Raw genomic sequence first — 19123 nt, 5'->3', positions numbered from 1 at the left:
ATCCTCGAATTACAACGACTAAGTAGGCGAACCAAAGCCCTTCCTCACCCAGACCTAGACAGGAGGCAAGCACGGGACTGGCGCCGCCTGCAAACAAACACTTTCCCACATTTATACAGGCTACACAAAATGTACCCACACAAATACAGCAACAAATGCCCGTGGTGCGAAGGAACACCGACATTGGAACACACAACATTCCAGTGCGCGTTACGTCCGGCGGCTGCCACCTCGCCGCTGCTAGACAACACTCTACATAACTGGTCGTGGGAGGCGCGACTCGCGGAAGTGGAATTGGGAAGCCAACTGGCGACCCTTGACCAGGCCCGGCGAGCCGCTGTAACCAGTGGGGCCCTGGAGGAGGGTCTCCACCCACCATAACCAAACAACCTCTATTACAATAAACGTTTACTCTCTCTCTCTCTGTGCACTTGAAGTTAGCAGGCTGAATTGATTGCATATTAAACCATTAATTTGACTGGTATGCCGGCATTCCTGAATGATATATCTGCAGTTTAATTAACCTTTCTATTGTGTGTACAGCACAGTTGTGTGGTGAACACATATGCCGCGGATAAGCAGCGGTGCTGCCAGCGCGGAACAGAGCCGATCGCAGTCGACCGTAGCCAGCCGGCCGCCGAGAGAGGGCCGGTGCACAAAGAATAAAGATTAGTTGGCACCGAGACTCCAAGCCCCACGCCTCGTCTCTGCTTTCCTCGCGCGTGCCATTAATTGGTGACCCGGACGTGATCGCTGTGAACCAGCCAAGCGACGCCGGCAGCCCCACAGTAGCCGTACTTGATGTCAAGCTACCTCCGTTTTGGACTGGCGACCCGGAACTTTGGTTCGTGCAAGTTGAGTCACAGTTCGTTGCACGCCGCATCACTGCTGACAGCACCAAATACCACCACGTGGTGGGCAGCCTCCCGCCTGCGACGGCCAGCTGTAGTATAGTGTCGCCCCCTGTCAGATCTCTGTGTCATCGTACATGTATGTTTTGTAGTTGTTTAGCTAGATGGCGCACCCCCCTTCTGTCATGTGACGAGCTTGTACCAATCGGGAGGTGTAATCTGGCATGTGAAGCCTTTTTAATAATAAACGGCCGCGGGTCGGCTGAGTCTTCGTTCCGGTTTTCATCGGGAGCAGTTAGCTCCGTGTTTCCTTTACTGCGCCGGCGCTAGCCGCGCGTTCGCCCGTCGGGGCCCCCCGCTTGCCTGCCGCTGCCGACACATCTTTTGGCGACGAGGATGGGATTCCCGCAGCGGTTCCGACCGAAGCCCCGGGAAACCAACGAGCTTCGTAAGTGAAGCGACCCTTCCCGTGTCCGCACGGCAGGCAAACGCCGCCGACGCACTGGGCGTCGCGAGGCTTCCGAGCCTAGGCCTTCTCGCCCCTTTGTTCTTCCTTGCCCCATTCCTGCTGCGAGCTCCGGCTTGTTTTCTGCACTGTCTCCTGCACGCTACCGGGCATGGCGTCTTTCACGGCGAACCTTCCCGTTTTTCTGGAATTGCCCGGGCCACCGTTAATTCCATGGCATCGATGGAAAAAAAAATTTTCAGGCCCACCTCGAAGCGGCCGGCGGTGGCGACTGGACGGACGCGCGACGAGCGTCCGCGCTCGTCAGCGCTCTCGGGCGTGAGGGACAACGGAAGTACTTTGCAGACGAGGAGCAGGAAGCAGCAAGGCAGTTAACCGGCACAGCGTCAGCGTCAAGCGAGGCAGCAAGGCAGTCGACCGGCGCAGCGTCATTGTCAAGTGATGCGGTCCCGCCAGCGTCAGAGTTCCAGAAACTCTTGCAGCGGCTTGACCGGCTGTTCGCCGCGTCAACAAATGTTCTGGCGGAGAGGCACGAATTCACCAGTCGAAGGCAGTTCGAGGGAGAAGGATTCCTGGAATTCGTGACCGCATTGAAGGAGAAGGCGGTACAGTGCAACTTCGGCACAACCTATGACGAGCGCGTCCGAGACCAAATCATACATGGGGTAGCGAACGTCAGCGTTCGCGAAAAGTTGCTGGCTCATGGCGAAACCCTGACCCTGGACAAGGCAGAAGAAATTGGACGCTCGTTAGAAGCCCTGCATCGAGCGAACCGCGCGTTCGACTCGGAGAAAATACAAAGAATCGAGGCAGCTCAACTTGGCGCTCCGTCGACGAGCCAAGATGGCCGACGTAGTCCGGGAGGCCATGACGATGGCCGACTTCTTCCGAGAAGCCGCCGAGACGACAGACATTTTCCGCGAGGCTCCTCCGGGACCCGCAGTGAAGCACAGGATGCGAAGGACCCTAATTTCGAGCGTAGTTCATGCGACCGGTGTGGCAGCACGAAGCATATTGCAACGTACAGGAATTGTCCAGCAAGGAGCCGGCGGTGCAACGCCTGCCACACGTTGGGCCATTTTGCATCAGTATGCCGAAAAACCCGTACTGTTCAGCACGTCTCTTCCGTAGAGACGCTGTCTTCAACTTCCGCAGGGCAGCCGTCCGCGTCTGTCTTGACGGTAAGCGCTTTTGAAACTAAAAAAGATTTGGAAGTTCCAGTCGTAGTGAACGGCGTCTCCATGCGACTGCCGGTGGATACGGGAGCGTCTGTCTCATTGATGACGGCCGAAGATTTTGGAAAGCACTTTAGTCGACAGCACAGACTGTCACAAACAGTGGACTTGAAAAATTTCTCCAAGCAACGCATCGACATTCAAGGCCTGTTTCAAGCCACTGTCCAGTTTTTCCAAGGGTCATGCTCCGTCACGTTCCACGTAACGACTACAGGAACATCACTGCTGGGTTTAGACGCCATCCAACGCTTGGGCATACAGATCGACGGTACGTCGCTGACATGTCGTCTACCATCGCTTCCTTCAGTACAGAGCCCCACAGGTGTGCCTCCGGATTTTGATCACCTTTCCAGTGACGAGTTGGGCCTCGTCAACAACTTTGTGCATCGAATTCATCGGCAGCAAGATGCGAAACCAGTATCTTCAAAGTTGCGCCGACTACCCCTGGCCCTCCGTGACCAGGTCACACATGAATTGCGACGTCTCGAGGACTGCGACGTCATCGAGCGCGTCGAGGCTACTGAGTGGGTGTCTCCACTCGTGGTGGTGCGCAAGAAGGATGGAACCATGCGGCTCTGTGTAGATCTACGGGAACAGGACAGTCTTGTGTCTCAAGTTCAAGAAAGGGTCTTGCAGAAACAGTGGCAGACCAAACAGTACGTAGACAAACGTAGAGGTGCTCAGGCAACTCGTATCAAGGTGGGAGACACCGTCAGAATAAGATTTAACAGGAAAGGATTTTTTAAGTACAGTAAACCTCGTAAAGTCAAGGCCCAGATAGGACCATCTACTTTTCTACTCAGTGATGGGCAAACGTGGCATGTGTCTAAGTTAACCGTAGTGATGAAGGATCCAGAAGGTAGTACATTGTGTACAAGTAATAGGGACTTTTTGTACTCATATTCAAACTTGGATAGTCATTCCGATGACTTGTCTGTAGTGACAGCGTCTTCTCATAGTCATAAGCTTCAGTTAAGTTGTGCGTCTGACTGTATCACTTCCGAGTCTACACAGTCAGCAGTCGTCTCTGATTCCGTTGGGGAATTGGTAGCCTCCCAGGACTTGTTGGGACGTCGAGAGGAGCTTCCTGGGCAACCCTCTCCAGCTTTGAGCGACAACCACATTCAGTTTTCCAACCAGGGGGAGGTAAATAGTAGTGGGACGACTGGGTCTTTAAAGTCGACCAAAACGCGTCGCAACCCCCAAAGTTCTTCTGAGGTACGCACGCGTCATCATCGTGTCAAAAAACGGCCTCCGTGGCTTGATGATTATGTTTCTTGAATGTAGAGCGTATTTCCGTCTTCGAAATGCCACGGCTAAGGGCCTCGTTGTGACATTTAGCAGACAGTCCACATGTTACATTAACACAGGTATAAAATGTGCTCCTTGTTGCGGTGCAGTGAGTTTTGCGCCGTGTTCCTTGTCAGACTTTGTCTGAGTGACTGCCTGTGTTTTGGTGCCCAAGACTGGTGCACGTGTATGTGAACTTGGGCAGGGACGGATTGAATTTGTTGTGGACTTAAGTGCGTGCTTTGTGTGCGACTGGTGCGCGTGTGTGAACGTGGGGGGGAACGAACTGAAATTGCCTTTGGACTTAAGTGCGCGTCTTGTGTGCGCGTTTCACTGTATGCTTGCTTTGTTTCCAGGGGGGGATGATGTAGTATAGTGTCGCCCCCTGTCAGATCTCTGTGTCATCGTACATGTATGTTTTGTAGTTGTTTAGCTAGATGGCGCACCCCCCTTCTGTCATGTGACGAGCTTGTACCAATCGGGAGGTGTCATCTGGCATGTGAAGCCTTTTTAATAATAAACGGCCGCGGGTCGGCTGAGTCTTCGTTCCGGTTTTCATCGGGAGCAGTTAGCTCCGTGTCTCCTTTACTGCGCCGGCGCTAGCCGCGCGTTCGCCCGTCGGGGCCCCCCGCTTGCCTGCCGCTGCCGACACAACACCAGCGAGGTGCGGGACCTACTGCTAACACCACCCGCAGAGAACGCCTACCAGACGCTAAAAGAGACACTGATTCGCCGGGTCACACCTACAGAGCCGGAGCATCTCCAACAGCTACTGCGGGAGGCCGAACTTGGCGACCGCCGACCCAACCAGTTGCTACGCCACATGCAACAACTGGCCGGCGACGCGACAGCAAGCGACGGTCGTTTAGTGCGGGAACTGTTCCTGCAAAGGCTTCCCACAAGTGTACGGATAGGCCTCACGGCGTCGGGCGACGCAGGCCTTGCCAAGATGGCCGAGCTCGCCGACAAACTCATGGCTGTCGCCGTGCCCACAATCGCGTCGGTGCACGCAGACGCACCGTCCGCCAATTCCTTGCAAGAGATGCGAGAGGAAATTTCTCGCCTCGCAGACACCGTCGCAGCGCTGCACTCGAGCGGAAACCAGCGACCATGACAGCGTACCGCATCACAACCACAACAACGTAGGGTGTGCTGGTATCACCGCAAATTCGGGAAACGCCCCGGGCCAGCACTGAGGGTGACCAGTGCCTCCGCCCCGCCGGACAGTCGCCCATCTGTTTTCTTCCTGACCGATCGCGAAAGAGGTGCTCGTTTCCTAGTCGACACAGGGGCGGAAGTTAGTGTCGTACCGGTGTCGCCAGCCGACCGCAAACGACCGTGCGCAGCACCGTTGCAAGCTGTCAACAATACGACGATACCGACGTACGGGCAACGCTCCCTCTCGCTGGACCTGGGCCTCAAGAGGACGTTTCGGTGGATTTTCGTCGTGGCTGACGTAAAATTTGCCATCCTGGGAGCGGACTGTTTGTTTGCGCAACTTCGGACTTCTTGTCGACGTCCGCAACCGGCGTTTACAGGACCCCCTGTCACAAGCAGAATTGCGCGGGAAGCCATCCAGGCATCCACCCCTCAGCCCCACGCTCGTAGCACCGCCGGGTGCTACACTATTCACCAGCATCCTCGGCGATTTCCCCGAAATGAAGCGGCCACCACAGGCCAGCGCGGCCTTCAAACACAATGTATGCCACCACATGAGGAGTTTTTTTTCGAAATGGGTCAAATCCACGTAAACAAAAGTTGAGAAAAAAGCAAAAATTTGTTACCGGACCTAAATGCAACGCTAGCAAAGCTATTATATCATATGCTTTACATGTCGGCTAGGGCAAGTTTACGACCACAAGTAATGAAAAATTATGCGGCAGATATGCCCAATATTAGGGTGAGAACTCTGGATTTGGCTCGTATTGAATTGAAACACTGGATTTTAGGCGGTATTGTTATGAAAACTTTACTAAAATTGGCTTTCCAGAATGGCATCATGTAATAATGACAGAAAAGCTATAATAACATTGGCAGCAGGGCTTTGCTGTGCTTCAAGAACAATAGAACTATACTTGAAGAGCAGGTGCGTCTTCTTGGCAGCATAAGCAGCTCTCTTCTAATTCTTCCGCAGGATCATTTCCTTGGGCGCGCCTGAAGACACTAACGAAGTACGCAAGCTCTTCATTGTCTTGCCAGGAATTTCCGAAATGCTTCACAAGAAGGCTGGTCACATCTCTGACTTTCATTTCGTTGACGTGGTGTGCGTACAGTGCACATCTTATGGGTGCTTGTGCAAGGGACCTTCCCCTTTTTAGCACTGACACGAAATTTGACACAGAAACTTTATAGTGAGGCTCTGCTCTAATTTGAGGACTCCTACCAGCTGCATTTCTTTGAATGTAAGAGACCTTCGTTTCGGTTATCTTGAACGGCAAGCTGGATGTCGACTTCATCACCGCCGTGCAGTAGGCCTTCCAGTCGTACGCATGCCAATGTTTTCCAAGCTCTAACACAGTGCCGTGATTTGAAAAAATCCTTTGGTAGCTTTGTGGATTCAGGATTTCTTCGTGTCGTCTAACATCTTTTTCAATTCTGCCAAATACCCTGTCTGGGGGTAAAAAACTGTGTCCTGTGACAGGAAACACAAGGGAAACTACTGAGACACCTGCTGGAGCCTCATTCTGGAGCCACCAAAGAAGCATGCAAAGCACAGTACTGTTCTTGTTTTGTCCAGCACAGCCATCGGCTACTAACCGCACCTCTCTAATTCCTTCGAAGTTAGCGCTTCGAAGTGTATTATGTACCGCACTGGCTACTTGGTTGCTTCCTTTGGAGCTTTCATCTTCGCTCCATGTGTAGGAATGGATGGCCTCTTTGGGCATTGATCCATCTGCCTGGTTTTCCACCACGCAGAGGTGGTACTGATAGAGCTGGCGGCTGTAGTAGGCTTCCTGGTCCGGAACTTTGGGGAGCACTTGATTTTGTTGGCAATCAAATGAGAATGTTTTCAAGTCTTCCCTCTTCTCACGCAGCAGGGAATAAAAAGCCTTATACTTCAACTTGTGTACACGTTGCTCTGTTATGACACGCTGCTTCTGTGAAACATCTCCACAAGTTTTCATCTCATACGCATTTTTCAGGCACACAGAGCAAACGTCTGTCCTCGGTGTTCTGAACGAAAGATTGAACGTCGCTCGAAAAATGTGGTGAAAGAAGCCATACTTCACCCTCACATCTTCGGGTGCTTGTTGGTTATAAATCTGCCACAGGTTTCGGATGCTCTTCAGCTCACTTGGAAGGTATAACTTTTTTGTCTTCTTCCGGTTGTAGTGCGACTCTCTTGCCCGAAGTCGCTTAATGAAACCCACAACAGCTGATCGCTTTCGACCGTAGCGCTTGATCTTCTGGTCACCTCCACGACTGTCGGCTTTCACTTCACCTTTTTCATGCTTGTGCTTTATATAGCGAGTAACTGTGCTGTGACTAATATCAAGCACTGCGCAAAACATATCGCGACAAACACGAATCTCTTGGCCATTTTCTATCCGTACCTTGTAAACAACAGCAAGGCTCCGACGAGGTTCCGCTTCTTTTCCTCTCCTACGTTTTACGGCTGTTGGCGTGCAGTACATCAAAACGAACGCCTTTTGTTCCACGCTACACAGTTCGTAAAACTTCTCCTTGAAACGTTTAGTGGATGCTTCTGTCACAAGCGCACACCTGAGAGTCTTTTTCGCGTGTTTACATTTTGGCAACGGCGCATTCTTGCTTTTACGGTGGTGATGCGGCTTTTTTTCACTTCGCCGTCGACGTCTAGGGATAGATCTTTCGCCGATCTCTTCATTGCCATCCGAATCCATGAACAACGATATCAGAAAAGCGAAGAACTCGCGAAAACACGAACGAAACACTCTGAGCTGTCAGGTGGGAACCAACTCCTTGGCGGGAACTGACAAGGAGGCAGCGATGGCTAAATGACGTCATGCCAAAAGCGCTCTCCTATTGGGCAAATGGATTTGGCTCATTTTGATCCGTGCAACAGCTGGATCTGGCTCAATTTCGATACGAAATACGATCTGCGAACACGTTCGCCTGGCGTTATTTGACCCATTTCGTTGCAACGGTTTTTCTATGAGAAAGTTGCCTAGTTTTTCTTGTCATTACCGTTTTATCTGACCCAGTTTCGGTTTGTGGATTTGGCTCATTTCGAAAAAAAAACTCCTCACATTATATTGTCACCGCAGGCCCACCAGTTTACGCACGGCCACGTCGCCTGTCCCCGCAAAAGCTGCAAGCAGCTCGACAGGAATTCGACCACATGCTCGAGCTCGGCATAATCCGCTAGTCCGTGGGCGTCTCCACTGCAAATGGTGCCGAAGTCTACACCAGGAGACTGGCGACCCTGCGGCTACTATCGAGCCCTCAATCGAGCAACCGTGCCCGACCGCTATGGACGTCAGACTCTGGAGTGTTGCAAGACGCGTAGCGCCACCTGCCGGTGCGAAGAGGCAGTAATTGAGTAGTGCGAAGCCCGACTCCCTTGCTAAGTTGCCTATGCAGCTAGCGACTGCGAAACAACGATTTAACTAGATTTTGGTCCATATTACGAGTGTTTTGCGCATTTAACACCTAGACAGAGAACTATGAATTTCTACGCTGGTCGGACGCGCCGCCGAACTGCCATAAAGCGCTTGCTGGCTCACTCTTCAGACCGATGGCGGAAACGGCGGAAACCGGGATAGCTCCGCGCGCTACGAAGAAACGCCGTAATCGACGCTGCTGTTGTGTTGTAAATTGCCATGAACGTGAAGGACTGAATAACAACGTTCAGTTTTACCGATTTCCATCGCGATCGTATGAAGGGGAAAGGCGGGAGCGCTGGATACGGGCGGTTCAACCTGTTAAGTAATCGTATTACTTGCATTCCCCACAACATAGTGGCTCGCATGAGAAAGTGCGACAATTTTGTTATTCTGTAATTGTGTTGCGTAGCCCTGATGGAGGACCGTGGTAACCAAGCGAAAACTCAAGAATCTGCAGCCGCCACTTCGTTGGTAACAGAAAAAACAACGTTGCGAACCATCCTGCTTATGTGCCATCGATATCGCCTTTTAACAGACGTCCGCCTCCGCTCGACTCAACAAGTGGAACGGAGAGATTTGCCAGGTCAGCTTAACCAAACATTTTGGTTCGTTTATGAATTCAAAATCCTGTTCTAGAGCATCGTTGTATCGCGAGCTCATTTCTACTTTCGGTATTTTGTATGTCCTGCGCCGATACAACAAGCACGTTTCGCAATGTGCTGAGCCTGCTCGACTGCGTTTTCCAAATGACAGCAATAAAGTTGCTGTAGGAGCACTGAATGAGTAATTGCGAAGTAACGCACGTGTGTAAAGAAAAAAATTGACGCGTTTATTTACATTTATTTGTGCGCACTTGTTGCTCGAAGCGTCTGCGAAAACTTCTAATTAAGGTACTCAGCGATGCTGTAGCTCCTGCGAGAAAGAAAGATGCGGCGCGTAGGCACTGTAGGAAGCTTACTTTCGTTATGATCGAACGCTGTTTGCTGCCTTGGAAAACGTTTTCTGTTTGCGGCCCTGAAAAAGGCCATGAAAGGATTTACTCTGTCAATAATTGCGAGACTAAACATTACGATAAAATACGTCAAAATATAGGAGATACTTAAGTCTTGTGTTCAGGACATATTCAATATGAACAAATTTGAAATGCTTAGATTTTTATGCTAATATGCCTATAGACAAACCTGATGCTCTCTGTACTTGCGAGTTGCAGCACGCCGAAATAACACTTGAGACTTTATTTTATATTGTACACGTACTTCGCCCTGCTGAGCTTCCTTTCCGAAGCGTAAATGGGCGGCAGAAGCTTTCCAAGTCCTTGATATTTAGGAAACCGTGCCTCAACACAAACGAAAGAGAAAGGTCCATTGTGGCCTATGCACCATCGCTTACGGACAGCTCTCCTTGCACTACCCAGTTCGCGCCAAGGCTGCGATGGGGGCGCTGGTGACGGGTTTTTCCGCAGCGCCGCCTGGGCAGAGTCTGAGGTCTATCCGGTACCTCACATTCATGATGTCACGTCCAGCCTACATGGTGCGGCGATTTTCTCCAAGGTCGACGTCGTGCGGGCGTACCATCAGATCCCCGTGGCTCCACAGGATGTATCGAAGACGGCGATAACCACGCCCTTCGGCCTGTTCGAGTTCCTACGCATGCCGTTCGGCCTGCGAAACTCCGGACAGACATTCCAGCGTTTTATCAACGGCGTTTTGCATGGCCTCGACTTCTGCCATGCATACCTCGACGACCTACTCATCGCAAGCACTTCACCGGACGAGCATGAGGCGCTTCTGCGATCCGTGTTTCAGCGCCTGGCGGAGCATGGCATCCTGGTGAACACGGACAAGTGCGAGCTGGGTGACGAGAAGCTGACTTTTTTTGGCCATGTTGTTTCAAACTCTGGCATTCAACCTCATCCAGACAAGGTTAAAGCTGTCGAGAAGTTTACACGACCCATTACTAAGCGCCAGCTCCGCGAGTTCCTTGACCTTGTAAATTACTACCAACGTTTCGTACCTCGGTGCGCGGCCGTTCTACACCCTCTCTACCTTCTGCTGTCGACACACGAAGGTGCTGCTAGGGAGCTGCTCTGGACGGACGACGCCGAAGCGGCTTTTCAAGAGATCAAGAGACACCTCGCCGACGCCACACTTCTCGCCTACCCGCAAGGGGGAGTCCCACAGTGCGTCATGGTCGAAGCCTCGGACGCAGCTGTGGGTGCTGTCCTTCAACAACTCAACAAAGGAGTATGGCAACCGATCGCTTTCTTTTCTCGGAAATTGACACCCACCGAGCAGCGTTACAGCACTTTCGGACGCGAGCTGCTGGCCGTCTACGCAGCAATCCGCCACTTTCGTAATTACTTAGAAGGGATGGAATTATTTGTAATGACTGATCACAAGCCTCTCACCTACGCCTTACGCTCCCTCAAATCTGATGGCTGCACGCACACAGCCTGCGAGCTGCGGCAGATGTCCTACATATCAGAATTCACCACGGACATTCGCCACATAAAAGGAGTAGACAATGCTGTCGCCGATGCTCTGTCGCGCAGCCCAGTAAATGCCATCACTCACACGGGAATAGACCTCGCAAAAGTGGCGGCAGCTCCACGCGACGATGACGAACTGCGCCGTTTGCAAGAAACATCGATGGCACTCATCCTACAGTGGTTTCCTTTGCCCGGAGCAGGAGACATTTGTTGCGATACATCTACAAGTAGCCCTCGACCATTCGTGCCTGCTTGCCTCCGTCGCTTCGTTACACGAGGAATCGAGGAACCCAGGAATCCGGGCGACCCAGAAGCTGCTCACGGCACGTTTCGTATGGCTTGGCATCAACCGCTATTCCCTACAGTGGACTCGCGAGTGTCTTAGGTGTCAACGGTCTAAGGTTCAGCGTCACACGGTGACACCGTTGGAGACTTTCCCAGGGCCAGATGCTCGATTCGACCACATACATATGGACATAGTCGGACCATTGACACCTTGCCAGGTCCAAACGTACTTGCTCACTTTGGTCGACCGTTTCACGCGGTGGGCAGAAGCTATCCCGATTCCCGACATTACAGCCGAAACTGTTGCTCGCGCTTTTGTCAACCACTGGCTATGTCGTTTTGGTGCACCTTCCTCCATTACAACGGACAGAGGAAGCCAGTTTGAGTCTGCGTTGTTCGCCAGTCTGGTGAAACTCATCGGCGCCTCGCGCATCAGGACTACGGCCTACCACCCGATGAGCAATGGAATGGTCGAGAGGTTTCACCGGCAGCTGAAAGCAGCACTTATGGCAAGTGAACATGACTCTTGGGTGGAAGCATTGCCTATCGTGCTCTTGGGCATACGCACAGCGTGCAAGGCAGATATCCGCTGCAGCGCTGCGGAACTTGTCTACGGCACGACGCTACGTCTGCCCGGTGATTTCTTTGCATCTGGCCAATAGCAAGCTCGCATTTCCGGCAGCGACTACGCATCTCGCCTCCGTGACATCATGAACAAGCTTCGAGCTACACCTCCGCGACAGACCACAGAGCGGAGGACACATGTGAGCAACGAGCTTGAGTCATGCAGTCACGTCTCTCTGCGGAACGACGCTGTACGACTACCACTACAAGCGCCGTACGATGTGCCATTCAAGGTTCTCCGTCGTGGGCGGAAGACGTTCACTATCGAAATGCGGGGGCGGCGGGGAGTTGTCTCGTTGGACAGACTTAAACCTGCGTACATGGAAACGCAGTCCATGACACCCACTTCCACCCCGTCGCCTGGAACCCATGCAAAAGTGCCTCGTCCCAGGGCAGCGGTTTCCACCAGGGCGGAAAATGCAGCCACGCCTGGTACTCGCACCTACCACACGCGCAGTGGCAGACGTCTAAATGCGCCAAATCGCCTCAACCTCTAATCACACGAGTGTTTTGTCGTGTTGGTTCCGTTCGTGTTCTCACTAGGGGGTTGGGGGGGGGGGGGGGGGGGGGAGTGCTGTGGTGAACACAAATATGCCGCGGATAAGCCGCGGTGCTGCCAGCGCGGAACAGAGCCGACCGCAGTCGACCGTAGCCAGCCGGCCGCCGAGAGAGGGCCGGCGCACAAAGAATAAAGATTAGTTGGCACCGAGACTCCAAGCCCCACGCCTCGTCTCTGCTTTCCTCGCGCGTGCCAATAGTTGCTTATCTGTATTGTGAATTTCTTTAAATCAGTCAGTGGGTGTCGCTTTTTATATATTTGTACTTGTTAACCATGGCATTGTTAAACATGTTTATTTCTATTGTGCATTTTTGTATTAAGTTCTCAATTTTGTCATACCATGGAAAACCTCTTAATGTATTTCTAATATCACTGTATGTCTGTGTATGTTAGTAACTTCTGCATTGTCTTGACCTGGAACATATTGTGTATTTGTGTTGTGCATTCTAATAGTATGTGAATTCTTGGCATCCTCATGCCACGGAAGTGTGCAATAAAACTTTGAGGATAATCATTATCTGTTGCATTTTTTTTATTTATTTCGTCTCATCTATTCATACCAGTAAACAATGCGCACGGCGTGTACCGTCATTTGCAATCGGTGCAAGCAAGCATCTTTGGCCAAAATTGAGAAAGAGTAAATTTCAAACTTTAGAAAAAATCATTTGGCTTAATGGGCGCGTCCTGGGTGCGAATGAATGAAAGAAGTTGCGGAAGTAGCCTTTGGAGTCCACATGCCTCGTAGGCTTCGACGCGCGCCTCCCCGTAGTCGCCGATCACAGCGCCGCCGCTACTTTAGCCGCCGCGATAGTCGCCCAGGAGCGCGGTCGTTCCACTGCCTATTCTAGTACACTGTACTTCAGTTACAGCTCCGCTCGGGAGATGGCCGAAGTGGTGATCACGGCGCTGCAATCGCGTCTTTCGTCACTTTTTGTTTCGTTTCTGATAGAAGTTGCTCCATTTCTGGTAGTTTTCCGGTTAACATATTGAGAAGTAGTTATTTCACAGTTCCACGGAGGAAGGAAACTCAGGAGAGGCCCTGACGTCACTCTTTGTGAAGCGAAAGTGAAGCCGGAAGTTGGCGTTGCTCATGGCGTTGCTCCGCCTATCGGGCCAGCTCCCCTCTCTCAGTGCGGCGTGGTTTCTCGCGAAACCACGCCGCACTGCGCGCAACCGTGCTGCTCGGACCTTCGCGCTCCGCAGCAATTCACAACTTTCACGTACGGTGGCGCCGTCTTGCGGCGGCGGCCGGTACCAATCGAAAGATTATGGCTGCCGCCCGTTCGCATAGCGTGTTGCTGTTGTCTACGCTTTTCCTCTACTTTTCGTTGATGTTTTAGCGCGTTACCGAAGCCGATACCGAAGCGATGAAGGTTTGCAGTGCGCACTTCGCGCTGGAGGACTTTTTTTGGAATACGACAGGTGAATGACGATTCCGATCACTTCAAATCGCGAATAGACGTACCTCCATAAAGACGCAGGCATAGCACCATATTATATGCAGGGAAAGAAATAATACAGAATCTTAACTCAAATATGTTGTGGGATGATTGATGTTTACGTTTTTGTCACTCGTGTCATTGCGGCTACGTTGGAGAGCAAACATTCTCCGTAAAGCCTTGTACCTGCTTCAAAATTTCTTGTTCTCGAATGCACCGCTCATTCGTTTAATTTGTGCTCTGCAACGTCGGCTTGACTTTACATCCATTTTCGAACAGAGAGATGAGTTTCTCATTTGTGCAGAGTCATGAGACATTTATCGCCGTCAGTCACTGCGACGTAAGTGCGGGTGTTCTGCTTCGAACGAGACATAGCCAGATTCGGGGAAGCCCAACGCAAGCAAAGAGAAAAGGCAGTTTCAGCACCGAAGTTCATGTACCTTTTGTTGTAGCTGCAATTGTCTTGAGTAGAATGGCTGGTTCACGAATGTTCAATTACCGGAGAAGTGAGGGGCAGCAAGTTTGGTGGCATTCTGGGAGGCATATCTGTGCAATTTATTCTGGCTTCTGTGGTCTTTTCGACTGATTGCAGTTCAGAGAGACTAATGCATCCCTGTTAGTGTATATCGACAGTACATGCGTTTTTTTTTCCAAGACCCAGCTGTTTGGACACCACGTCGGAAGCGCTTAAAGAAGACAGCAATTCCGTCTAGGTGCCTTCCTGTCCGGGTGTTTGACGTTGTGGATGAAGTTTCGAAGCAATCATCCCATGAAAGATCCTTGCGGGCATCAGCAAGATCATGGGCATGTAAGTTCATGGGCATAAGTTGAACTGAGGTTCCCCAACCCGTCTTGTCTTTGTTCTACGTTGAACGTAAGTTGTCCTGCATGATGCCATGCTGAGGCTCAAGCATGACCTTCTTACTGCTACATTTAGTAAAGATACCCAAGCCATCTTAGGACTCAACCTTCACGGTGCATTCAACAACATAGATCATGGATCTAGCTTACGTGAATTGAATATTATTAACTGTGGTCGAAGAATGCATGAATACATCGACGAATTTCTTACCAATCGCACAGCTGTCGTTAGTCTCAATGATCAAACTTCTACCCCAATCACCTTAGGTAGCTTTGGCATTCCTCAAGGATCCATGCTCTCGCCGTTTCTATTTAACCTAGCTATGAAGTCTATTGCTGGGACGCTGGCACAAATACCGGATATCCAATATTCTTCATATGCAGACGACACTACCCTATGGATTAAGGGTAGCTCGGATGGCTACATTCAATATACCTTACAAGGGCCGGGTTCAAGAGCTACAAGAGCCAAATCTGAGCTGTTGCTTCTATCCGCAAATAAATGCGATATGCCCAACATTCAGATTAACATTACCGGGAAGCAAGTTCCCGTAGTAGACAAAATCTGTGTACTTGGCATGTACATTCAATCTAACCGACTCAATACGTATACACTTCAATCGGTTACTGCCAGCGTAGGCAACACCACACGGCTTATAGGAAGGGTGTACAATAAGCACGGAGGTCTCTGCAAGGCAGAATTGCCTAAACTACAGACTCGCACTTTTCTATCTCCTGCCTTGCGTCACAAAATTTACCCGGGAATATACCCTACCTCAGCCTGCAAGTTTTGTCCTGCTAGCAGAGCGGACCTTAACCACATTATGTGGCAATGCAAGAACCACTTCGCTCCCCCTAACCTTTGGAGTGTTTCAAGTAGTAGGGAGCTGTGGGAGGCTGCCATGCGCAGCTACAACCCCGAACTTAAGGAAGCTATCCTGAGGTGGGCTGAGTGGTAGAGGAAACCTACCGCGAGTAGGATAACCTCCCTCGCCTTCTTCTCGCAGCCCCTTTCCCTTTAATGATAAATAATGTTGTTTTTCTCTCTCTCTCCTGCATGAAGTAGTGGCACATAGTACCATTAGCATGCTTTTGTTGCAGAAGTATCCTTAACACAAATTAAATAAGTTCTCCTTAAGAAAGAATTTGGAAGTCTATGTACGAATCAATTAAATCTACGAGAGACGTTAAGTTGTTTACGGCAAGTGCAGACCTTGAACGTTATGAAATGTGTATAGGTATGGACACAGAGTTTGCATTTTCTATTTGCCCTCATGCTTGCTGGACTAGAAGGAACAAGCACACTTACTCAACTTCCTTTATATTGTGTTCATAACTTGACAGCACTACATGTCAAGAAAGGTGTAATTTTCAAAAAGCCTGGAATTTTTTATTTTGCAGCTGTGTGCACAACCGAAAATGGGCCGTCAAATGTGCCTTTGGGGACATGTGCAGCACAACAGCCGAACATCGAAAGTTCGAAAAATGTAAGTTCACAATCGTAAGCCTGAATATATTTCATTCTTTGATAGAGAAAACAAAATCCTAAGGTAAGCTGAGTAAACCGTGTTGAGAAATTAATTCAGTTTGAGCATAAATTAAACATGGAGTAGAAAGCTTATTCCAGCTTCATGATATGCACTTGTTGCTGTGGTACAATTGTAGTTTTTGTTAGTGTAAGTATACTTCTGTGCATTTCACATGCCATGTTATCACCCATCATTCATTTAATGCTGAACTTTATCCCAAGGAATTCCTTTATGAATGTTACTCTCTGCTTAGTGAAAGTATTTTTAGAATATTACCACATTTACTAGTGTAGTTTGGTTCATTCATTGCTGGTTTTGTTCGATTCAGGTACCAACAGAGCTTGAAAGCAACCCAGTCACCGAGCTTGACCAAGGTGCCGCTATAGCACTGCAAAGGCTTGGGACAACACTGAGTGAAGCTACAAGCCTCGAACGGTCTGCATTGGATGCACTCCTTGCCCTCAGTGATAGGCGTTGTCGATGTGTTGACATTGGCATTCAAGTCTGCACTGATTCATCACCAGCCAGAACGAACACATTGGTTGACTTGCTCTCGACAGACGCTGCCATAAAAGCCTTCACAGGTGTAGAAACTGCGGAATTGTTGATGTACTTGTCAGAGGCCGTTGCAAAACTTGACCCACTCAGCACCGAGTGTAGTGTCTTAGAGCGCGTAATACTTGTTCTCGTTCGCCTCAAAACATTTTTATCGTTTAAGTGCCTGGCGGTGTTGTTTGCAATTTCCGAAGCAACTGTACACAGGTACTTTTATGGCACTGTTCGCCCTTTGGCCGCTGTCCTCGAGGCAGCAGTTCCGTGGCCAACTGCTGAGGAGATAAAAAAAAATCAGCCGCATTGCTTTGCCGCATTCGGAGACGTCAGGGTTGTACTTGACTGGTGGAGGTTGAAAAATCGCACTGTGCCTCATGCCGTATACTGACATATTCCCATTATAAGGGTGTCCACACAGTGAAAGTCCTAATTGGCGTGTCCCCTGGTGCTCTCATCACGTTTGTCAGTGACACTTTTGGTGGGCGGGCTTCTGATAAGGCTTGTGTTAATGTGTCTGGTGTTCTCGACCAGTTGCAGCCTTTTGAAGATGACCTAATGGTTGATAAGGGTTTCAACATTGATGACAGATGCACCGAGCTTGGTGTTGGTGTGATTCAGCCACCCTTCTTGAGGAAACAAACACAGTTCTCCCAAGAAGGCGCCATGAAGACTGTTCAGATTGCAAGGGCCAGGGTCCATGTAGAGAGGGCGATACAGCGTATGAAACTGTTTCGAATTTTGAAGGGTCCATTGCCATGGGAAATGTTAGCTGTGGCTGATGAAGTGTTCATCATAATTGCCGGGATGGTAAATTTGTCAGCCCCTATATTAGCTGAAAAAAGGTTCCAACTATTTAAAGCTTAGACAGCAAATATCTTGTACAACCAAATATAACATTTATTTTTGTACAATAAAAAAATACAAAAAACCATATCATACCTTTATTTTTGTTAAGGATGCGGCAGTCACAAAAGAGCTGCTTTAGCAGTAGCTTGACTGGGCAACTGCCCCAACGTTTTTGACAACAGCTTGTATAACACCAAACTTTAAACATGAGTAAACGATACATAGTAGGGCAGCAATAAATATTTTAATTCATGGACACACATAACTCAAGTGTAAAAAGTATGCACGTGTTACATAAAACTTTCAGTAACATAAGCATACAAGCATACATGAGCAAAAGAAAGATCATACACAAAATAAAAATAACAGCTAAAAATAACAGCTTTTCTGAAGTCAGTGGTGAGATGAATACCTCTGCGCAAGTGTCACAGTTACGGACGCACCAAACACATACATAATGTATCTCACCGATAAGTCCTCATCACATCTACATACATCCTCAACAATGGTTACACTGAGTTTGATCTCTCTCGTTGACACTAATATCTGTCCAGAGTTCTTAAATCGTCTCGCAAGTTCTCAAGTCCTAATAAGTCACGTGCGGTGTGGCGCTTACATGTCCAAGTCAGTGCAGCTCCTGCGCATTGCTCGGTGCACCACTGGCATCTCTGCTGAGGGCCGTCTCCGTAGAACAGGTCGGGCTCGTCGAGCGTTGTCGTCGGTGAGGGCGAGGTTGTCCGCATAGCATAGGACGGGACCGCTGTCCTCGGACCAAGCCTTTGCTGGTGACCACGGTGCACAGCCGCAGGCGTGTAGGATCGAACCTGGCTGGCGCAGAGCCACCAGTGTCCTCCTCCAGCTCAACTCTTCGATCTAGCAGTCCTTGGTTCAGCACCTTCTTCGCCCAGTGCTTTAGCCGACTTCTTTCTTCTCTTCTAGCGGTGTTCTGCCATTTGCCACTTCGCTCCTTGTAGGCCACTCAGCCTTCTTCCTCTTCCTTCTTCTCTCTGTTCTTTTTCTTCTACTTCAGCTCGTGACAGCAAGTGTTGACAAAAACAAAGCAAGCGACTTGTTGAAAAGGAACAAGGAATGGCAACTTTAGCAGAAACAACAGTCAAGGGAAGCCATGAGCGTAGTCGAGACGTCTAAGCTGACCTTGGACAATGCACAAGGCTGAAGTGACCAGTACAGTCACTTAGGTCGTCATAGGGTCGAGGGCCATGACCTTATTTTTCATATTTGGCGAGCTGCGGCAATAAATGCTCAAAGTAAACATATTGCAATCGACGCACAAGATTGTCAATAAGGTGGTCGTCTCTTTTTACGCATATCACTAGGGATTCAACTTGGCTGTAAACAATGAAATGCTCCACTTTGAGGTTCAGAAGAAGCAGGCCAAGCTGCATTTGCGAAAGATATGAGTGCGTCAGCCGAAGAGAGAAGTTTTCATTATCAGAAATAATGTATGGTAGCTTCTTCTCTTTGATGAGCTCACAAATTTTTGCATGTTTT

At 49.9% G+C, this 19123-nt stretch overlaps 1 protein-coding gene across 1 annotated transcript; it reads left to right on the top strand.

Moving 5' to 3' along the window:
• The first annotated feature begins 1186 nt into the window (after nt 1-1186).
• On the top strand, nt 1187-4400 carry LOC140218850 (uncharacterized). The gene is made up of 2 exons (XM_072288567.1): nt 1187-1299; nt 1560-4400. Exon 2 carries the CDS (start codon nt 2559-2561, stop codon nt 3831-3833), a length of 1275 nt encoding a protein of 424 aa, XP_072144668.1. The 5' UTR covers nt 1187-1299; nt 1560-2558; the 3' UTR covers nt 3834-4400.
• Nucleotides 4401-19123: the final 14723 nt, after the last annotated feature.

Source organism: Dermacentor andersoni, chromosome 6 (assembly GCF_023375885.2).
Source record: "Dermacentor andersoni chromosome 6, qqDerAnde1_hic_scaffold, whole genome shotgun sequence".
Taxonomy (NCBI): Eukaryota; Metazoa; Arthropoda; class Arachnida; order Ixodida; family Ixodidae; genus Dermacentor; species Dermacentor andersoni.
The sequence above is the reverse complement of the archived record's forward strand: the minus strand, read 5'-3'. Positions and strand labels throughout refer to the sequence as shown.